Consider the following 24,090-nt stretch of genomic DNA (forward strand, 5'->3'; position numbering starts at 1 on the left):
AGTCCGCGATGGTTGATTTTGCATACAATGAATAGCCTACAGTCTGACGCTGAAACAGACGGGGCTACCCGGAAAAGAGCTGAGCTCGGTTGGAGCAGCGTTGGAAGACAGTGCGAAGAAGATGGAAGGTCGCCTGCTTCTCCTTTGAATGAACAATGTTTTACGCTATTTTCAAAGTTACATTTCAATAGCCTACCCGTTGCTGTGCTTGGGCTGTTCGATATTCCACGATGTCGGCATCTGCGATATTTATTCTGGACCTTAAAGGAAAGGTAAATTGTGGCCACTGAGTGGGTGATACGTACGTGGCGGGGAAGTTTTCGTACATGTTCATCAACAGCCCAGCGCAGCACCTGTTTGGAACGTAGCCTGCTCGCGCAGGGAAACGCGTAGTGCAGAATGCTGAATGAATTGGGATTTGCTACATTTTTGATAAACATAGCCTATGATAACTGTTAGCCTATATTTAGTCAAGTGTTATTGATAGTACAAGGCGAATCCGTTGATTTCACAATACTGTGACTGTGGTCAAGAAAAGAATAGTCGAGTTATGAATAGAAACAAAACTTGCCAAACTCGTTCGGCAACACCAAAGTGCAGCATTCATGTTGGTGTCATACAATCGCGTCCTGTAGCCTAATCTATTCGTTAGCGAGTCTCAGCAAATTCGTTGGTCTGCAGTCCACTTATCTCAAACAACTAGATGATGATGTCTTATTATTCTACTTCTGTATTTTCATGCACTGTATCTAGGCTTTAGTTCTTTGGGAACTAAAACCACGTGATCATGAAGGACCCGAAGGACCTGACTGATCATGAAGAACCTGATCTGTGTGTGTGTGTGTGTGTGTGTGTGTGTGTGTGTGTGTGTGTGTGTGTGTGCGTTATAGACAAGGAAACAGTAACTGAGTGTGGGTGTGTGAAGGACGGATTACCCCTTCATATACCCATAGAATCCTCATAGTGCTGATTAAAGAACTTCTCCTTCTCTGCCTCGGGGCAATCCAATACCTCCACCCTCTCAACCGTGCTCCTGCCCAGAGAAGCTGCCTGTGTGCAGGCAGAGGAAGAAAGCTCTTAGTCTAGTAGAGCTAGTGGCTGCTTGCCCTGTAGATGAAGATGATCTATGTGTCTCTATTCGTGTGTATTTGGTGGAAAGGTTCAAGCATAAGAGATGACTTGTCAACTGCAGACCAGTCATTGACATTTCAAAACCATTGGTATCACAATTTATTTAAGGAAATATGATCATGTTTGACTGTGAAATATTCAAGATTCGAGATCTTGAATCTTGAATATTCAGGATCCATTTATCCAAGATTCAAGATTCAAGATCTGTTTATTGGTAATGGTTTATGCTGATGAAGAGGACACAGGAGAGCGTGCAGGACAGGACAGGACAGTGCAAAGATATGACTCTGCAAATGCAATGCAATACAATATGTTGTGTATGCTGCCTGATTGCTTAACCCAGGGCTAACCCATAGATTTCCCGTGGGTGTTTATCTTCCAAATGAAGGACCTATATGTTTAATGGGTGCTTGTCCTCCAAATGAAGGACCTTTATGTTAATCCTCAAAGAGATGTTCACCTGTCTAGGTCAAACAGCACGCGGTCCATATTGATTGTGTACATGGTCAACAGAAGCCTCATTGACCAGTGCCCCATTAATCCTTGATCCCTTGAAGAATAAGCTCAGAGCATCCAACCCTCATTAAAAACACAAACATCAGTTTGCCAGCCAACAAACAAGAGTGTGTGACGGTGAACTCTTCAGCCTCCTGTTGGATTCCCCAGACATGTCTCTTATTGTGGGCAGCAGTAATCACCAGAGCTGCCTCTCAGATCTGCATGGTCCTAGGATGACTTCACTCCATCACTGTGTATGTGTGTGTGTGTGTGTGTGTGTGCGTGCGTGTGCGTGTGCATGTGTGTGCGTAAGTTAGCAGAATACAAATTGCATCTCAAATGGGTTCTAATGAGAAAATGTGTAGTTGTCTGATGTGTGGTTGCTTTGTGGGCTCCATTCATCAGACAGTGGGGAAAAGATCAGAGAATGAAGAGCTTGTCTCAGCCTGTTCTGATAAATGTTTTTAAATAGCAAATGGCAGCAGTTAATGGTAATTGACGGCGGTGGATTTAATTTATTCCATAGTGAAGGCTCAACTTCAGGACACTTTCACATTTTATGAAAGATTCTATGAGCTATTTAATGTACCATTGTGAAAATACCCCACCAGAAACCTTGTGACAGCATTCAGTAATATAATTTCTCCCATGTGGGAGACTCAATAAAGTGACTATTTTAAATGTTTTGTCAGCAAACTCAATAGATGTATTAGGAACTGCAAGCATTTTCCACAACACATTATAACCCCAACAACATTAATATAATTTATAATACATGTCCCATGCCTCAATGGCAGCTCACTTTCATTATAAACCACAAACTAATATCAACCCAATTGTATAGGCCTAGTTGTTTACCTCTAATTTGTTAAATGATGATGCGTTTCACAGCGTTGGCCTGTTCATATTCTCTCAGTCCCTTTGATTTGTTTTTGTCTTTCTGCCTTTTGCTCTTTCTTTACTGTCTCTTTCCCTCTGTTGTTTGTGGCCAGTCTGACCTCCCTGCCACAGAGAGCTTTCTATTAGAGGAACATTCTGGGTCCTTTCTTCAGTGGGAGCTCCCTCAAGCGTGGAGCTTTGATCTTTTCTTCACTTATTCTTGAGTGTGTGACAGCTCCAGTGACTCTGAATGCGGACTCATCTTGTTTGTTGTTGTTTTGTAATAAAGGGGTGTATGATGTTTCCCTGGGCTGAATCTAACCTCTATTCTCTTTTTCTTCTTCCAACCATACTGCTTTTTTTCCACCACAGACCAAGTCTGTTACAGTCAGAGTATTTACGCACTCCTGTTATTGATGTGTAATAAGTGTCCATGTTTGGTGCCGTTGTCTCTGGCTGGCCAGGTGCTGATATGTCGTAACTACATGGGGAACATGGACATGAATGAGATCGACCACTTCATGCCCATCCTGATGAAGATGGACGAGGATTCTGACACCTCACCCCTGGTGACCCACGGCTCCTCCCACTTCCTGTGGATCAAACACAGCAACCTCTACTGTATCCTTCAACACAGGAAGTCCTGTGCTCAGAAAAACATTTCCGCCTCGGTTTCCCATGATGCACCACTTTTTCTTGTGTGCAGGTTCACCATGTATCGCCGGTTGGTTTTCATGGATCAGTAGCTATGATATTCTTCTTAACAAGTCAAATTTCAGTGGTGGCAATGACCAAGAAGAATGCCAATGCTGCTCTGGTATACTCCTTCCTCTACAAAATAGTGCAGGTTTGTGCAACACACACACACACACACACACACACACACACACACACACACACACACACACACTGATCCTTTCAACGTCTGTCTTTGGCGGTCTGTAGGTGTTCAAAGAGTACTTCAAGGAGCTGGAAGAGGAGAGCATCCGTGACAACTTTGTGACGGTGTACGAGCTAATGGATGAGGTCATGGACTTTGGCTTCCCACAGACAACAGACAGCAAGATCCTGCAAGAGTGAGTCAGCTCACTTATGGTGTTTTGCACACACCTGTACCTGTTCAACTCTACTTGACTTTACTTATTTCCACTCACTTGGGATTTTTTCAAGGTTTTTCGACCAGCAGATCGCCCCTCTAAATGTGGTCAGTCGTCATAGCAACACCGCATGACGGTGAGAGAGAGGGCTGAGAGAGGTTCCCTTCCTCCGTACTCTACTAAATATCAACCAGACACACACACAACTGCTTTCCTAGATCAATCTTGTATTAAGGGGAGACACCCCAGGTGAATAGGAAAAAAAAAATCCTTTATAGGTATCACCATCAAGCTCCCCCAGTTTGTTAGGTACATTAAGGAGCATCTTTTTTGTATTACAAGTTTTCTGAAATCTTATGGATTAATATGCAAATTAGGCATTATATGCGCTAATTTGCATAATTTCGGGACATCAATTTTTTTAATTGGTTCAAGACAGATTCAAAATTCTTGTTTCATTTTGTTCACATATCCCTATTCAAAACTTTGGCCAAGGGGGATTTTTGATATCTCTTTTCTTCACTTCAGAAATCAGAAAATACTGTCAACAGTCATAAAAAGACCAATTTTCGCCATGTTTTAGGGATAAACTGTTATATAAATCAGGCTATGAATTAAATTTAAAAAATCCCCCTTGGCCAAACCCTTCAGAATATGGATTGGAACAAAACTGGAAAGTTAGGTGTATGTAGGTGCTACTCAAGTGGTGGTTTTGATGTCCCAAAGATGAGAAATAACTCATTTTGAGAAAACGGGCTTTGAAAATTTGTATTGTAAAAAAACATACATTTGCATTGTAAACCAATATTTACAAACACAATATCCAATCACATCATTAGTAACAACATTACACAACATCTGAAAACACATAGAAACTGAAAACTGAATAACACAGCATGTTGTGGATTCAAAATAGTCCAGGAGTAGACATTTTGTATAGAGAAGCAAGACCTGTTTAGTTGGAAGCCCACTCACCACGTCAAGGTACAGCCCACGAGTGGGGTGTTAGTAAGACGAGACTAGAGACGAGACAATGTTAGTAGGGAAGAGAACATTCCCTTTTAGAAAGCTTGTATTATTTTGTTAAACAGATCATGGACAAATATAGACACATTTGACGAGGACATGCATGAGAAAACAGATTATCTAACTTTTTGTGTTTTTTTAAGCGTTTTACATGGAGAAAACATGAATGAATGAATGAATGAATGAACATGAAGAGTAAGCTGATTCATAAATACACAGGACAAGATGTGGTAAACAATGCAGGGTAAACACCAATAGAAGCTAAATATAGATTGCCAAACAAACAAGTGATATAACCATCGTCAAAAGCAACACCATAGGAGACATCAAGCTACGCCGTCATAGGTCTACAGAGTCACTCCTCAGATGGCACCACACTAGCTATCCACAAAACTGTTCTAGGCAGCTAGTTTGTAGAACCCACTCAGCTGCAGTTCACAAAACTGTTCTAAGCAGCTGGTCTGTAGAACCCACTCAGCTGCAGTCCACAAAACTGTCCTAAAACCAAATGTTCCTGGTGCGCATGGGGTTGTCATCAGTGAAGCAGACTACCCCATATTGCCGCCTTCATGTTGTCCACTGAACACTGGTTATTGTAATAATTCTCAATAACTGTAATAATTTTGTAACATTTTGCATTTATTGGCAGTCAGCTTACCTACCTCTGGGTCCACATCTGCATATGCCTGCCTAATCTGCTCTCTGCTTCTGTGCAAGGACTCCAGACCTCTCTCTATTTCAGCAACTGAAATTAAAACAGTTTATTTGGTCAGTTTATGGATGCATGTAGAAATGCCACAGGTAGAGAGAGGGAGACTACTGTGCATATGTATAGGCTTCTGATATTGGCTAGAGAGAGAGAGAGAGAGAGAGAGAGAGAGAGAGAGAAAGAGGGAACACGTTTCAATAGCCTACCTGTCACCCTCTTGTCATGTTTCTGATACGTTTTCAGATGAAGCCCTGGGATCCCTAACACTTTACTAATATTTTGGAGAGCTGCATACCCCAACCCTAACTCGTGCGCTAAGAGGACCATCCTCACATTGACATCAAATGCAACATCATTCCTAGTTGTATCATGAAGCCGAGTCGATGTGTAGACACTTTTGCGATAGCCATTTCTCACAAAGACTGCACTCTAAGAGCAAAGTACTACAGAACCCACTATTCTGAGGATCTATGTTAATTTTAAGACCAGTCCCTGCACAATTAGGACAAATCAACCCAGTTATCAGCTCATTCAAACGCGGCGCATCTCTCTGCTGCTCACTGGACATGCTAACGCTAGCCTCATCTCCCTGCTGCTCACTGGACATGCTAGCACCGGCTAATGACAACTTGCGCGAATAGGCACTTTTTGTCTCATAAATGTAAACCTTTCCATTTAGTTTCTCTTGTTTTCTGTTCAACCTTGCGGGCAAACACTGTTGTCGTTGTTGCTTATTACGTTTAGAACGCTTTACAGACGGCATTGTTTGGATTAGATATCAGGAAGTGGAAACGTGTCACATGACGCGCTGAACCAATCACGTTCTCAGAAATCAACAACAGCCAATGAGATTTCACGTTAAGCATCAAACCCGCCTTTGTATTTCCACGATTGGTTGCTGATACAAATGAAACTATCAGGTTTGGTTGCGATAACGTGCTCGAGAGAGAGAGAGAGCTTTCCAATGATACCTCGGATGAGCCGGTCCAAAAGACGGCCGCGGTCTGGTTCATTTCGAAAAAATGCTAACTTTTGGTGATTTGAGGAAGAATCTACAGACGCAAACAGACTAAATGAAGTAAAACAAACATCTAAATGTGTATTTTTGATGTTTTATTTCCACTAGTATGAAAGAAGACATGTTATGGAAGCAAACTAGCACAAAATCTCAAATTTGACCAGGGCGTTGAAAAACGATGTTTTCACCTACCGTGTCTCCCCTTAACTAAGATATAATAAAATAATTTACATTTAAAAAATCCCATGGACAAATGAGACAGTGATCACGGGAATTTCGCAAATGGAACTAGAAATGGTGCTAATGGAAGCAAACTAGCACAAAATCTCAAATTTGACCAGGGCGTTGAAAAACGATGTTTTCACCTACCGTGTCTCCCCTTAACTAAGATAAAATAAAATAATTTACATTTAAAAAATCCCATGGACAAATGAGACAGTGATCACGGGAATTTCGCAAATGGAACTAGAAATGGTGCTCGGAGAGCACAGACCTCCGCCCCTGAATGCATTTCGTGGCTCTGTGCACGGCAAAATTGAATGGGTTCTAAATTGGCCCAGGCTACACCGCTCCACGAGTTTCGTGAAAAGCAATCTAATAGTTTTTGCGTAATCCTAATCCAAAAAATGAATGTAAGGTGAATGGCCGTCCGGGCCGTGTTTGGGCTGCTCGTGGACCCGCCCCATGATTCACTGGGGCGGAGGTAAAAATTAGTAGAGGTGAATGGGTGGCTGTATTTGGCCGGCTCTGTAGCGCCCCTCTCGGGTCACAGCCGGCGGAGGGCAGTCCGGTGCACTCCAAGCTCTCACCCCGCACACCCCAGTCCAAACCCCGTGTCTCTAGCACCCCCACACAGGGAGCTGGCTTCGTTTTCATTCATGGATCCAGCCCGTGATTTGGATCTGCTCCAAAATGTAAAGGGTTCTAAATTGGCCCAGGACACATCTCTCTACCAAGTTTCATAAAAATTGGTTTGGTAGTCTTTGCGTAATTCTGGTTAAAAAAAATTATGGAATTGAATGGCTGGCTGTGTTTGGGCGGCCTGGAGACCCGACTTGTGCTTTGGATCAGCTCTAAAATTGAATGCGTTCTAAATTGGACCATGCTTGACCCTTCCACCGAGTTTAGTGAAAATATTTTTTGCGTAATCCTGCTAACATACAAGCACACACACACACACACACACACACATGCACGCCACCGAAAACATTACGTCTCGCCCTGCATTGTTGCTGGGGCGGAGGTAATAAATACCAAACATAAACACAAAACTGCTTTATTGGCTCAATCTCACTGTATCTAAGAAATCTGCTGGAAAAAATATATTTTTCCCATGGATAGAAATATGAGGATGAGGAGCTCTATTTCGGGAGACTTCGCCTCTTAAAGCCACAGTCTGCGATTGAAAAGAAAGTCCGCAAATGAAAAGTAAATACAATTTTGCATGGTTACTTTGTTATAGCCTACTGTGGCTTTAAGGGCTTCACTGAAGCAGGCTAGTGACATTTTTTTTCTATCTTCAATCAGCCGTCCGCAATGTTTACAGGTGGCCACAGTGAGCAGCTTACTGGCCTTGCGAAGCGCTCTAAAACTGTAACACCTCAGCTCAACTCGACTTGCCTTTTGGGCGGTAGAAAACCAAAAAAAGCAAGTTGAGTTTAGTCGAGTTGCTAATTTTTTGGGCTGTGGAAAGGGGGCATTAGTCAGTGTGCATCATGCACAGTGTAGCCTGGACTGGCCTACCTAGGGACACAGTGGTGATGCTAAAGCAGGCTAGCACTCAGGCTAGCACTCAGGCTAGCACTCAGGCTAGCACTCAGGCTAGCACTCAGGCTAGCACTCAGGCTAGCTCTCAGGCTAGCACTCAGGCTAGCTCTCAGGCTAGCACTCAGGCTAGCTCTCAGGCTAGCACTCAGGCTAGCATCTTGCCTAGTGACAGAGCACAGGGTTCAGTGAGTTTAGCTCATTAGCCAGGTGTTAGGCGTTGTTTGTGTCTTTCCTTCATGACTCCTGGGAGAAATGTTCTTGGGAGGGTTCAGAGTTCTCTTATTCGGGCCAGGCTGCCACGGCAACGCACACTTTATGTCTGCCTACATCTAATTACCTGTGTCTGTAATTAGCGTTACACTTTTAATTGAAACCCATGTGTGTAACACGTGATAACATTCAGTTTTCCGATAATCACATACGCAAGTGTCCTTCAATAATCCAGGGACTGGTACAGTACTGTATGTATAAAGAATGGTGTAGATCAGTGTTTTTACTGTCTGAGAAACTGAATAGGGCCGCTAATCGCCAGTCTCCTATTGACACACACAATACCACTGTCAGCTGGCTGTACTCAAGACACTGAGACAAGGTCCACTCCTTGTCTCACCAAGGAGCCCCCCCACCCCCAGACCTCTCCTACCCCCCCTCCCCCATATATCCTCCCCACAATAAACTCCTCTGTATTAATCCATAGTTTGGCCTGGACTTGCACAATACCCATGGCCAACAATTTGCGTGTGTGTGTGTGCGTGCGTACGTGTGCGCGTGTGTTCGTGGGAGGTATGATTACTCTTCCCATGCTAATTTGTCAAAATGCTGCCAACCCGGTGCTCTCAGGTGCTCTCATTAGCATTTCTGAACAGTCAACAAACAAACAACCCCAAACAAGTCACGTCTTTCATCTTTCCACACTCTGAGAGTTCTCTACGCATCGAGATCAAAACGCCACAGGAGGGGCAGGGATTAGAACAGAACACCGGGAGGACGCCGTGCCATGGCCGTGACTGACAGAGATCAATCAGCACCTGCTGTCTGTCGGGTTTCCTTTGAGGACAGTTCGGAAGGAGCCAGGCGCCATTTGGACCGTGCTTTTTAAATGAGAAGTAACACAGAACCCAGGGCTGGTTTGGAGTCTTTAGACATCAATGGGATCCATGTGGAAGATTGGATCAATCTGTCATTACCCACAGGAAGTCTGCTGGTTCTGGGGAGGGGGGGTATTAGCTATTTACTAGGAAGGCAGAGGAGAGATCTATCAAAGGGGATTACTTGTGTGTGTGTGTGTGTGTGTGTGTGTGTGTGTGTGTGCGTGTGCTTCTCAGATTGTCTCCGTACAGTTTCTCTGTCACCTGGCTGTATGTCAGTGAGGGACAAGGGGCAGGTGTTACATTTCTGGAATAAACAGAGTCACATGTTTGCATAGATACAGTACACCAAGGTTAGATACCATCTTGCCACTAACCCAACCCACCTCACCCTACGTGTCTCTCTGGACCAAGCCAACCTTCCTGAAGGGGATAGGCTCTCTGTTGTAACACACACACACACACACACACACACACACACACACACACACACACACACACACACACACACACACACACCAAGCTTAGAATAGTTTTGCTTTTTTCATTAGTTTTTATTTTTATATTGTTTTAACTTTTTGTTTTCAATTTCAGTTTAGTTTTGATTAGTTTTAAAGCAGTTTAGTTTATTTTTTATTTTTTGAAAATGCTTAGTTTTAGTTAAGTTTTTATTAGTTACAGTATTAGTTTTAGTTTTTTTCTTCTTCTGTGCTAGCCTTGTCAGACCATCCTGCTCTCGTGAGCTCACGTTGTTTCACTCCGTGTGAAACAAACCATCAGGCGTGCGCACATCAGGTTACTTCTGCGCAAGGGCACAGCTAAATAAAATGGAGGATAGATTTCATATCCACCCAAAATACTAGGCTTATGTATGAAATAAAAAAGACTAAAACTAAGGACATTTTCTCTATAATTTTAGTTTATTTTAGTTGGTTTTGTAAACACACAATGCAGTTTTAGTTAGTTATCGTTTTCTTGTAAAGTCTAGTTTTTATTTTTATTTCAGTTAACTAAAATGTTTTTTCACACCTAGTTTTCGTTTTTGAGTTAGTTTTTGTTAACTATAATAACCTTGACACACACACACACACACACACACACACACACACACACACACACACACACACACACTTCGTATGGGTTTGATGTATATACCCCCCCCCCCCCCCCCACCCAGGCTAGGGGCCGAGGGGCTATCCTTTTACCACCCGGGATATATATACTATATGTACTAAGTTACAATGAATAGCTTATAGCCTAGCGTTCAGTAAATCTTTAGACTGACTTTAATTGTCTACTCTGGAGTAGCCTATCGTTTTACTTCAGTCTTGGATGGGATCTTATTTAGGCAAATAACTCTTTCTCAGTCTCTGTCTTATAATTCAGGGACATTATGTTCACTCCATTTTTTCTCCTTTCTCCTCGCCCTGCAGTTGCATGTAGCTACACCCAGCTGAACACACTAACATGCTATCTGCCCTACCCACTGCCCCGCTACCCTCTCTGTAGGTATATCACCCAGCAGGGCCACAAGCTGGAGGTGGGCGCCCCCCGCCCGCCCGCCACCGTCACCAACGCCGTGTCCTGGAGGTCGGAGGGCATCAAGTACCGGAAGAACGAGGTGTTCATGGACGTGATCGAATCCGTCAACCTGCTGGTGAGCAGACGCCCTGCTGGGATATGGGCCGGTTCGTTCTGTCTGGCCCTGCTGAGATATGGGTCCGTTCTTTCTGTCTGGTCCCGCTGGGATACGGGCCTCATATGGGCCGGTTCGTTCTGTCTGGCCCTGCTGGGATACGGGCCTCATATGGGCCGGTTCGTTCTGTCTGGCCCTGCTGGGATACGGGCCTCATATGGGCCGGTTCGTTCTGTCTGGCCCTGCTGGGATACGGGCCTCATATGGGCCGGTTCGTTCTGTCTGGCCCTGCTGGGATACGGGCCTCATATGGGCCGGTTCGTTCTGTCTGGCCCTGCTGGGATACGGGCCTCATATGGGCCGGTTCGTTCTGTCTGGCCCTGCTGGGATATGGGCCTCTTTGTTCTTTCCGTCTGGCTGTTTTTTGAGTCTTCACGCAGTGGTGGTGGTGATGATGATGCAATTACGTGTCATCGCATCACAACCCCCCAGAGCAGCCTCAGAATAGTCTCGGGATTTTCCACCAGAATGTTCCAGAGGGAAGTTGTACACTGTATGCAGTATGTATGTGCTAGGCTCATGAAAACAGACAGGGAACAGGGCTAGTGAAATATAATTAAGCAGAGTGTGCCAATCATGTCCTATGCAGGCATCGCCCTGCGAAGGAAAACATTTCTGTGTAAATACACCCTGCGCCAGACGAACACCTTACTGTAAACACGCAGAACTGTAAATCCATCTTTTAAAAACTGCAGTACTTCACTGCCAGACATTGTTTCCTCACTTCTTTGTATTGACAATGTGCGGAAATGATGGCTTATTTCCTTTCTTGCGAAAATCCTGCATGTTGATTGGTCCCGTTGCAGCCTGACGCCCACGCAGGCAGCCTATGAGGCTTGACCTCTCTGCCAGAGAGAGATGGGGCTCCTGCTCTCTGTGGTTGGTGGCCTGATGGCCCTCTAATGGCAACATGACAACATTGCAGCCACACAGTGTCACTTCCTGACTGAGTTGTGTTTTTGTCACGTGTAGTAAAAAAAAAGAAATACAAATAAAAGAAATACGAATAAAAGCCTCCCTCCTCCTCAGCATCCAAGTGCCTCTCTTTATGACAAGCCCCTCATTCCCTGTTTTTGAGTCTTTTCCCTCAGATGTGTCCTGTTCTCTCACTCCTCTCCCTCCTCTCTCCCTCCTCTCTCACTCCTCTCCCTCCTCTCTCACTCCTATCTCCTCTCTCCCTCCTCTCCCTCCTCTCTCACTCTTACCTCCGTCCTCTCTCCTCTCTCCCTCCTCTCTCACCTCTCTCTCCCTCCTCTCCCTCCTCTCTCCTCTCTCCCTCCTCTCTCACTCCTCTCCCTCCTCACTCCCTCCTCTCCCTCCTCTCTCCCTCCTCTCTCCCTCCTCTCCCTCCTCTCTCCCCCTCTCTCCCTCCTCTCTCCCTCCTCTCTCACTCCTCTCTCCCTCCTCTCTCCTTTCTCACCCTCTCTCCCTCCTCTCACTCCTCTCTCCCTCCTCTCTCACTCCTCTCTCACTCCTCTCTCCCTCCTCTCTCCCTCCTCTCTCCTCTCTCCCTCTTCTCTCCCTCCTCTCCCTCCTCTCTCCCTCCTCTCTCCCTCCTCTCTCCTCTCTCCCTCTTCTCTCCCTCCTCTCCCTCCTCTCTCCCTTCTCTCTCCCTCCTCTCCCTCCTCTCTCCCTCCTCTCTCCTTCCTCTCTCACTCCTCTCTCACTCCTCTCTCACTCCTCTCTCCCTCCGTCCTGCAGGTCAGCGCCAGTGGCAGCGTCCTACGCAGTGAGATCGTGGGCAGCATCAAGCTCAGGGTGGTCCTGTCTGGGATGCCAGAGCTCAGACTGGGCCTCAACGACAAAGTGCTCTTCGAAATCACAGGAAGTGAGTCGACAATATCCAGTGTGTCTCGGTCTCTGGCCTGGATTACACTACTGCGTTTGTTCATGGCTACGTTTGTGAACGGGGAAAACGATCCACGATTACACACAAAATTGCATGGAAAGATCTGTTCAAATCTCTCCTCACACTTACACGCCCGAAAAGACATATCACACCACCATTAAAGAGCATATCAAACAGGTGATTTATATATAATTATATATTTTGGTGCGTGGCTGTAAGCCAGCGCACCAATGATAGCAAATGTCCGGTTGTCACTCCCTCCCTCCCTCCCTGGCTTCCTTCGTTCCTTGTTGACCTGCAGTTCTATGTTGCTACCACAAGAGGCAGTGGTCCCAGAACCTGCAGTTCTATGTTGCTACCACAAGAGGCATATAGACTGCATTTACCGTTTTCGACCATGGGAGGGCAGCAACAGGCTTAGATAGACTGTGTTCCTTGTTGAGTGTAGTTCTAGCAGTACTTATAACAAACACCTACTGCTACTGCTTCTCATCTCAACTTCCATACAGCACCTCCACAACATGTCCACAGCTCGAACCCTCTAGCGCCACCAATGTGTCAAAGTTGGAGGTGCGTTTGTGCACGCAACTTTTGACCTGTATGCCCGATTTTCAAAATCGAGGTACCGTTGGATTCCTTGGCTCAAGCCGAGTTTAACGCACCCTATGTATAATTTTCTGCCATATTGGATTTTCCACCATTTTGGATGTGAAAAACACTTAAAATGTATCTCCTCCTAGGACTTTCAAGCAATCTGCACGAAACTCGGTATGCACATTCTCTAGACCAATGGCCACAAAAGTCTTACAGGGATTTTCGATTCTCAAAAGCATTTGCCCGCTACAGCCAATCAAAGCCGTCAAATAGGAAATGGGATCATATCTCAGCAAATTGTTAATGTATCAAAGCCATTTGGCACACTAATCAAGGACAGTCCCATGACCCCTGTCAGCAAGTGTCATTGCGACAGCTTGAACCCTCTAGCGCCACCACCGTGTCAAATTTGGAAGTGTGTTTAAGCACACAACTTTTGACCCGGGTGACCGATTTTCAAAAATGAGGTACCGTTGGAATCTCTGGCTCATGCCGAGTTCATCGTACCTTTTGATTTCCTTTTCCACTAATTGGATTTCCCGCCATTTTGTATTTTGTGTAAAACAGTTAAAATGTATCTCCTCCTAGGAATTTTCTCCAATCTACATGAAACTGGCTGTACACATTCTCTAGACCAATGTCCACAAAAGTATTACAGGGATTTTCGATTGTCAAAGGCGTTCGCCTGCTACAGCCAATCAAATTTGGCGTCCAAGCTGCCAAACAGGAAGTGTGGTCATATCCCAGTAACGTTTTGATGTATCATAACCACATTAGGCACACTCATCGGGGACAGTCCCGTGACCCCTGTCACCAAGTGTTTGTTGACACCTCAAACTCTCTAGCGCCACCAACCTGTCAAAGTTGGAAGTGTGTTTATTCTGAACCGTATGCCCGATTTTCAAAACTGCGGTAAGGATTCGAATGCGGCTATGGCGTGTTTCACTTGTTGTCTTTGATGTGCTGGTCGCACATCCTGCTTGGCCCCCACATTGCTGCTTGCAGCTATATTTCTTTCATGTTTTTAGAGCGCAATCAACTTTTACCAAGAGGACAAAATTAAGTCAATCCATTCACCCAACTTCATCCTCTAGTGAAGCGTGTGAGTGCAGCGCTCGATACACCTAGATAAGGCCAGCCGTATCCAAAATCCCTATTTTGATTTGTGATTGACTCACAAACAAACCAATTCCCTAGACTATTGTTCAATGATTACAGATCCAATTTCAGAATATTGTTCCTGATTAAACTGTACAACTGCCTCTCATTTGCCTCTTTTGCAAAAGCAGAGGTGTCCATTTGTAGGCCTATTAGATATCCTAAATCATGTTTGCCCATATCTGTGGTGAGGTTTAAAATAGTAGGCCTGTTCATCTCTTGATGGTGATGTTACAGACATGTTGGTTTATGTCAGGATAGCTGTTTATGTCAGGATAGCTGACATAAACCCATCCAATACGTCTCATCATACTGTATTCAAGTCTAGTCATAATATGATTCAAGATTCAAGATCTCTTTATTGCTATGTATATGATTCACACATACTAGGAATTTGACTAGAGTAAAGGTAGACGGCATAGGACAGGGTGCAGAACAGGACAGGACTGCAAATACAAAAAACAGCGCAACAAAATGCAGTGCAATGTACAAATTACAATAAACTAAAAAAAAAAAGAAAAAAAAGGGATACTACAGGTATATACAAAATGGGGTATAGTGAGTGTATGTACAGTGTGTGTGCAGAGTGTAGTGTGGTGGGGAAGCGGTGTACAGTGAGTGCAGTGTGTGTGTGTGTGTGTGTGTGTGTGTGTGCCTTTAATGAGTGTGGAACATTATTTGAATGAGAGAATACTATTATCTGAAGTGTCTACGCTTGTTTGGCTTATGATTTTAAATGTCTACTTTTGGGGGGGGGGGGGGGGGACTGTAAAGATTGAATACAGTTTAAATTCCTTAGTAAAAGGCACATGACGGTGCGCTTGGAGTTTGCCAAAAGGCACCCAGAGGACTCTCAAACTCAAAATCAAGATTCTCTGGTCTGATGAAACCAAAATTTAACTTTTTGTCCTGAATACCAAGCGTCTCGTCTGGAGGAAACCAGGCTCCACTCCGCTCATCGTCCCTACAGTGAAGCATGGCGGTGGCAGCATCAGGATGTGGGGATGTTTTTCTGCAGCGGGAACGGGGCGACTAATCCTGATAGAGGGAAAGATGAATGCAACAAAATACACGGATATCCTTGAAGAAACCCTGCTCCAGAGCGCTCTGGACCTGGGGCAAAGGTTTACCTTCCAACATGACAACTACCCAAAGCACACAGAACAAAGGATTGGCTTCGGAGAAAGTCAGTGAATGTCCCTGGCTGTTTACTGACGTTCCCCATCCAACCTGATGGAGCTCGCAAGGATATGCCAGTAATGGGTACAAATCTCCAGAAACAAGTGTGCCAAGCTTGTAGCTTCTTTCCCAAAACGCCTTGAAACTGTAATCGCTGCCAAAAACCTTTCACTTCATCATTATTGGCTATTGTGTTTAGACGTTTGAGGCAAAAAATGAACTCAGTCTATTATAGAATAAGTCCGTAATGTAATAAAACATTGAGAAGGTGAAAGGGGTGTGCAGACTTAACGGCCTGACTGAATAATGACTGGGATACTGTAGATGGATGGATGCAAGACTGGTAAATGTACTGCAATGCTGCACTTTCAATCTTAACTTGTCAATGTGGAAATTTTCAACCCAACCAATCAATGATAATCAGTTTTGAGAGGAAAATAAAGTGTATTATTATTATTATTATTATTATTATAGGACCTTAGGAGGGGTGCTTTATTCCGCCACACAGTGACACACATATTACAGAGCAAGCGGCGACACGGCACACACACACACACACACACACCTTTCGGGGCCCGATGGTGGAAAGTGTTCCCTGCATTTCTTCCATCCAAGCTGTCCTCCTCCAGGGGCAGCCAGGAGCAGTGGGCAGCCATCGTTCATGGCGCACGGGGAACAAGTCCAAGTGCTCAGTCCAGATCTTGGCCAAGAGCATCTGGTCTTCTGCATGTTTTTCATATTGGGTTCTTTTTGGGAGGAAATCTGCACGTGAGCGGTTTTGGGGTTCAGTGTTTTGCTCAAGGACACTTTGGCACACGCCGGGAGCGGGGATTGAACTGGGGGCCGTGCAATTCCCAGCCAGCCGCTCCACCTCCCGAGCTACATGCGTTACGTTATTACTATTAAAGGAGGGACAGAGAGGGAGACAGGTTGAGATGGAGAAGGGTTGAGAGGATGGAGACAGAGAGAGGAGGGTGGACAGAAGGTGGGTAGGAGGGTTGAGAGGACGGAGAGAGAGAGAGGAGGGTGGAGAGAAGTTGGGTAGCAGGGTTGAGAGGAGAGAGAGAGAGAGAGGAGGGTGGAGAGAAGGTGGGTAGGAGGGTTGAGAGGAGAGAGAGAGAGAGAGGAGGGTGGAGAGAAGGTGGGTAGGAGGGTTGAGAGGAGAGAGAGAGAGAGGAGGGTGGAGAGAAGGTGGGTAGAAGGGTTGAGAGGACGGAGAGAGAGAGAGGAGGGTGGAGAGAAGGTGGGTAGGAGGGTTGAGAGGACGGAGAGAGAGAGAGGAGGGTGGAGAGAAGGTGGGTAGGAGGGTTGAGAGAGAGAGAGGGAGACAGGTTGATAAGTATATAAATATAAATATATACATGTATATATACACACACACACACACACAGATATCTGTTACCAACACCTTTCCAGGTGTAGGGCACAAATTTCAAATTTGCCAGTTTTAAAATGTCGAATTTGCCACATGTGAACAGTCTAAGCACGTGTTGAACAGTGACATCTGTTGGCCTTGGCTTGTGCCACAAATGTAATGTCCAGACAAGGCATGAGTGTAAAGACACCATCTGTGTATTAGGGAACCATGCCCATGAGAAATTTAGTGATTAACACAATTAACAATTCAGGGGATATTTTGGACGTTGAGAGAGGGAAAACCAGGCTTATGCTGTGTTCACACCGGGCGCTGCGAGAAAATTTGCGCCGCCCAGTTTGCCCAATCTCGCCGCGGGATCAATGGGTCGCCGTGCGAATCCGCCGCAGAAAGTTCAAAAAATTGAACTTTTGCGAATGTCAGGAATGAATCCTGACCGCCGCGCCACCGAGTTCTGCGATTCGCGCCGCCCGTGCCGCCCGCCGCCCAGTTTGCGCAAATTGTATTGACTTTCTATGTAAACTCGCCGCGCCGCAGGAAAAATTTGCGCCTGGTGTGAACACAGCATTAGAGAGGTAGAGAGGGCTCTTATTTTGGAGGGTTGGTTTACCGAATCATGGAGCCTTTGAGGGGACTCCCAGAGGACACAGTGACCTCACAGGAGATCTGTCTCCTGCTGGCACTGGGACCTGTCCCTGCCTGTCTCTCAGTCCGTCCCCTCAGGCTCCAGCCATGAAGGACTGTACTGTACCTCCTCTTTGACCTTTCCTCAAAGTCGGTCGCCGGCTGATGATGTCATGAGGGGTTGTGTACCTGCGCTGTTGAGGACCAGTGTTCTAAAGGGCTTACCTTTTTTCATGTCATACACACAGGTATACACACACACACACACACACACACACACACAAACACACACACACACACACACACTCTGTTAGCGAGGCCTTGGTGTGGTGGACCAGACTCCAGTCAGAGCCGTTTAGAGGCTGGGGTTCAGCTCTCGGGAGAGAGCAGAGGAATTTGTGTTCAGGACCAGTCATTATCACAGCCGTCAGCAGCCGAGCGTTCCCTTCTGACTCAGGAGAGAGAGAGAGAACATTATAGGCTTCTCTCCGGGGTTCACAGCTGCCTAGCCATAACATTGTATTCTAAACCACCGCTGAAGTGTGTTCTCCCACAACACTCCATGGCAGCTGTGATGGATGGAACCCTTTAGAAAGTACTTAATTCATGAGCCAGTAATAATAGATGTCAGGTCGGCCATGACAGGCAGCGGCGTGCACAGAATGTGGCTTGTTTCACATGAGTGAGGAGAAAATGTTTCGCTAACCCTGTCTCCTATCTGCGTGCCCGAGTGCGTGTGTGTGTGCGTGTGTGTGTGTGTGTGTGGGTGTGTGTGTGTGGGTGCGCGCGTGTGTGTGTGTGTGTGTGTGTGTGCGTGGTTCAGGGGAGAAGAGTAAGACGGTGGAGCTGGAGGACGTCAAGTTTCATCAGTGTGTGCGTCTGTCCCGCTTCGAGAACGACCGCACCATCTCCTTCATCCCCCCGGACGGGGAGAGCGAGCTCATGTCCTACCGCCTCAACACCGCAGTCAGTCACACACACACGTGCACACACACACACATGCACACACATACAAACACACACATGCACAAGCACACACACGTACACATGCACAAACACATATTTACACACAGACGCGCGTGCACACACACACACACACACGCACTGGCAGAAACACACATATTCACATACGCATGCACAAACACACGCACACACACATACACACACACACACACACACACAATAAGCCCTCTGAAGCCTGCCTCCTGTCTTCCTCTGACAGGTGAAGCCTCTGATATGGATTGAGAGCGTGATTGAGAAGTTCTCCCACAGTCGAGTGGAGATCAAGGTGAAGGTAAAAACAGCCTACTACCTCTGACAGTCTTGCCTTGTGTGCAGCGTAAGGCCTACTGTAGGCCTCTCTCAAGTTTCAGAATATATATTTTACACCCCATTAACTTTCCAATAGCCACTGATCAATATTATGCCATCTTTACATACTGTAATGTCAAAGATCGATTGGGGTTGGGCTGTGATAATGCCTGATGTGCCACATTGATCGGCACTCCCTCTCTACGAGATCAGATCATGTGTTAACCCCCTCTCCCCTGACCACTGACCCCCGACCCCCCCCAGGCCCGGAGTCAGTTCAAGAGTCGCTCCACCGCCAATAACGTGTGCATCCTGGTGCCAGTGCCCAGCGACGCCGACTCACCCAAGTTCAAGACCAGCACGGGCAATGCCAAGTGGGCGCCTGAGAAGAACGCGCTGGTGTGGAACATCAAGTCCTTCCCCGTAAGAACGCCATGGCGTCACAGCTACTTGTCGACAGCGTGCGGGTTCCCCTTCGCTCGGTGACGGACTCTTGTTTGATCCCGGCGGTACCTGTGTCTGGCGACTTGGTCAGGACTAGAAGCACTAGAGGTGCAGCTGACTCCACTGCTTTTGAGGTTTTTGTGTTCTTTTACCCAGCAGATCTACGCTGAGCTGAGCCAGATAGGACTGCTTTACTACTTTACTATTTACTCTACAGTAAATACAGCACTGTGGATGCCAAGCTCTTCCTTATCAGCTGCTACAGCACAGTGTGATCATGTTTGTGTGTGTGTGTGTGTGTGTGTGTGTGTGTGTGTGTGTGTGTGTGTGTGTGTGCACGTGTGTGTGTGTGTGTGCGTGCGTGCGTGCGTGTGTGTGTGCACAATGCTAGTTGTTAGTTCAATTCTTATTGCTATCATGGAAGAAAACGTAGGGCTTATCATACTAGTGAGTGGACACCTCACGATATCAGTATTAGTAAATAGGATATCAGTATTAGTTTATAGGATATCAGTATTAGTATATAGGATATCAGTATTAGTATATAGAATATCAGTATTAGTATATAGGATATCAGTATTAGTATATAGGATATCAGTATTAGTATATAGGATCCCGTTACCTAGTCAGATCATACTAGTGAGGGGACACCTCACGATATCAGTATTCTAGGATCACGTTGCCTAGTCAGACGAAACAAGACCAAGTGCTCACAACGTGAGCAGCAGCACATGAGGGAGTTTCAGAAGAGGCTCCCTCACCTCGGCGGGTTGCTGGCGGTGTGTTCTCACAGGCTCCCCTCTCACGTACCCAGGAGTTAGACATTCTTGCCGACAGCGCCAATAATGTGGAAGAAAACTCAAGTCTTCACTCTTTGTGGCTTCAGGTATAAGACTGTCTTTATTTTACAGACAAAATCTCTCTGAAGAGTCCTCCCTTCAGATTGCATTTATACAGCAGCACAAGCGTCATGGCTGTGCGACAGTTATCAAAATGCAGATAAGGGTGGGTGCAGTTCATCAAGGCCATGTATTTCTCACGTCATGATGTGAATAGACAAAAATGGGAGTGATTAACTTTCAGAACAGAGATTCTCAGTCCTTAAACCTCTACACTATGTAGCTGAGAGTCTATGTGGATGTGCTGAGTGTGCTTGACTTCAAATGTTTATAATACAGTCATTATCTACTCAAAGGGGCGAATTCACTAAAGCAAATTGCGCCCGCTAATTGCACCATAATATTGCGCGTCAGTTGCGCCCGCTATGTGCTCCGTTTTAAAAACCTATTCACTAAAGACATTGCGCTAATAATATCCCAGCGCAAACACGCCCATTCGGTGTTTGCGGCTGAGTGCAATTTGCTGCTGATATAGGAAATGACTATAAATACTGCGCATACAGCGCGAACTCGTATGCATATCATTGGACGATGGCAGACAGAAAAAGAAAAATACGATTTTCAGACAGCGAACTTGAAGGCCTCACGGACGAGGTTCAAAAACATGTCTCACAGCTTTCGGAAAAAAATATCACGACTGCAGCAAAAAATCATATTTGGGGTTTAATTTCCCAATCAGTCAGTGCCATTTGTGTGTGTAAACGCGGAAGACTGCAAACGGAGGTGGAATGATTTAAAAAGACGAACAAAGGAAAAAATTTCATTTTATGTTATGCAAGTTGCAGCACGATGATCTGGCATACTTTTGGGGGAGTGTATAACATTGCCCCACCGGTACGATCTAGGCATCTAAACGGCTTTTCAGGATTCCAAATGTGCACTCAATCACACCGCGCGTCCTGATGTGAGCCCGGTTGTACGCCGCCTCTCCAACGTTGGAAGGATTACGCACGGGAGTCATCATCCATGGCTGAAGATGATACCTGCCGTCACCTATGATACAAAAGCAAAATATTTTCAAGACCATTCAAATAAAACAAATATTGTGTAGGCTATGTTTTTATTTATTTATTTATACCTATGTCGGCCCCCATCCGTTCAATGAACAGCTATAGGGAATGCGCAGTTTCGCGTATAGACTATTATACGCACAGTTTCGTGCTATGTAGGCTATTATATTCATTGGGGGAGCTTGGACTCGCTGGGGACGGGTGGAGAGACGCATAGTCAACTGAGCCTCCCCAGACGCGACTTCATCCTCCAGTTGGCTGAAGAGCTGCGCGCTCTGGTGTCCAAACAGCTACCACGGTGGTTCTAGTGTTAAATCAAAAAGTGACCTTCTTCTAAATATTCTCTCACGAACAACATGCCTGGCGTTGCGATGCCTTCGCCTCGCAATCACTGCTGCCATGATCAGCGGACAGGCTGGCCGCGACACACCCCTTGCGCTTAAATACCACCACGTTTCTGAAAACGGTATTAATTTCACTTTAACTGCGTGAGGCAATTTGCGCCGATGTTTGTGAATTGGGCGGGTTTTGCAATAATGTTCATTTGCATAGAAAGGGGAACATTCTCCGCCCATATTACCTAATTTAAATATGAGCTAATAACACCGGCGCAGAGCAACGCAATGACGAACGCAACGCAGTTAACACCGTATTTCACCCTTTGCGAGGGCTTTGTGAATAGCAAACATAATTTTTGACTTATTTGCACAGGCTTTGCGTCAGGAAAAGCTGCGCAATCCTTTAGTGAATTCGCCCCAAAGACTTTGAAGAAGTTCTATTGCTTTTGTACAAATTTTTTTAATCACCACCATCAGATTAGCATGTGGGGAGGCTGGGGCACATAACTAGATAAAAGCTCTAGGAAATAGACATGCACCAGTGCCTCGATGATAACGCTTGATAAGGATAAGTCACTCACCCGTTACCAGAGTGTGCAGTGCGACATTCTGCTCTGCTGAAGCACTTCCTCCCCGACAGGCTCCAAACACAGCTGTATGTTGTGTGGCTAGTTATTGAGGCGCAAACACATTAGTGTCTAGACTTCACATGAGAATGTGCTTATTTGTTGACTCCCTTAGCCTATGTTTATAGAACTTGAATGTAATCAAACCAGGATGTATGGTGGCACTGTACTGGTGTTTTTGCATGTTCAGGAATAAGCAATACTTTACTAGGGTGTTATGAAGACCAGTTATGCACCATATTATCACCGTGTCTCTCTTAAGACAAGCGGGTGTCTTAGCTAGTCTGGGCTACAGTACGTGGTCTTTTTGTTATGGTCCAGAGTCTTCTCACATCAGGGAAAGGTTTCAGGTTTCCCAAAATGACTGTCAAATTGCCCAAATAACCTCAGTAATGGTCATCGATGTGCTTTAACTTTGTGTGTGTGTGTGTGTATGTGTGTGTGTGTTCAGGGAGGGAAGGAGTACATGATGAGGGCCCACTTCGGTCTGCCCAGTGTGGAGAGTGATGAGCTGGAGGGGAAGAGACCGATCACTGTCAAATTTGAGATCCCCTATTTCACTGTGTCTGGTATCCAGGTAAAAACCCAGATCATCCGCTGTATACTGGATGTGTATTTGTCTGTGTGCTTGTGTGTGTTTGTCTGTGTGTGTGTTTGTCTGTGTGTATGTGTGTGTGTGTGTGTGCGCGTGCGCGCGCTCAGCGTGTCAAATACCTGTAATGTGTCTGAACCCTGGCTCTGCAGGTACGCTACCTGAAGATCATTGAGAAGAGTGGCTACCAGGCGTTACCATGGGTACGCTACATCACCCAGAGTGGAGGTAAACACACACACACACACACACACACACACACACACACACACACACACAGTCTTTCCTACCATATACGGCCATTCACCTTCACACAGCCATCTCTGTGATGACTAATCCTCATATAACCCAGCCGTGAACCGACCAATCATATCCATTACATCTCCCAGCGTGAGCTAGGCATCGGGGGTGTGGTATCAGACCTCGTACCAGGGGGTTCGCTCCGCATGCCAAGCTTCCTATCACCGCTCTACCTGCTCTGAGAGAGACAGACAAGACAGACACAGAGAGAGGACTGGTGTGATGTGCTCAGATATCTTACCCTGTTGACTTATTCATAAGTAGAGCTTACTGCAGCCGTTCTAAAGGCATGCTGTACCGGCTAGCTCGCTGAACCGGGGTGATCTCAGGTCTCTCTTGGTAGGGAAGCTGATGAGAGACAGGACTGTGTTAATGTATCTCTCTTACGTCTCTCCTCCTGGCAGATTATCAGCTTCGGACAAACTGAGGACGAGCGTGCTGCTAGATGAAAGGACCCCCCGCCGTTTCTGTCTGTCTGTCTGTGTGTCTCTCTCTCTCTCTGTCTGTCTGTCTCTCTCTCTGTCTGTCTGTCTGTCTGTCTGTGTGTGTGTGTGTGTCTGTCTGTCTGTCTGCCTGTCTCTCTCTCTCTCTGTCTGTCTGTCTATCTGTCTCTCTCGCTCTGTCTGTCTGTCTGTCTCTCTCTCTGTCTGACTGTGTGTCTGTCTGTCTGTCTGTCTCTCTCTCTCTCTGTCTGTCTGTCTGTCTGTCTGTCTGTCTGTCTGTCTGTCTGTCTGTCTGTCTGTCTGTCTGTCTGTCTGTCTCTCTCTGTCTGTCTGTCTGTCTGTCTGTCTGTCTGTCTGTCTGTCTGTCTGTCTGTCTGTCTGTCTTGTCTGTCTCTCTCTCTTTCACTCTGGCTCCCTGGCAGCAAGGGACAGCAGAGGA

The 24,090-nt window shown here is 45.9% G+C and overlaps 1 protein-coding gene across 1 annotated transcript; it reads left to right on the forward strand.

The window, feature by feature from the left end:
• Positions 1–230: 230 nt before the first annotated feature.
• ap1m3 (adaptor related protein complex 1 subunit mu 3) lies at positions 231–23,663 on the forward strand (the record flags this gene model as incomplete). The annotated part of the gene is made up of 12 exons (XM_084461829.1): positions 231–272; positions 2,973–3,129; positions 3,288–3,355; positions 3,454–3,584; positions 10,723–10,870; positions 12,611–12,737; positions 18,512–18,654; positions 18,911–18,982; positions 19,264–19,422; positions 22,768–22,893; positions 23,061–23,136; positions 23,613–23,663. 12 exons carry the CDS (start codon positions 231–233, stop codon positions 23,633–23,635), a joined length of 1,272 nt encoding a protein of 423 aa, XP_084317955.1. The 3' UTR covers positions 23,636–23,663.
• Between the last annotated feature and the right edge of the window lie 427 nt (positions 23,664–24,090).

The sequence above is a fragment of the Borostomias antarcticus genome, assembly GCF_949987555.1.
Source record: "Borostomias antarcticus genome assembly, chromosome: 3".
Classification (NCBI taxonomy): domain Eukaryota; kingdom Metazoa; phylum Chordata; class Actinopteri; order Stomiiformes; family Stomiidae; genus Borostomias; species Borostomias antarcticus.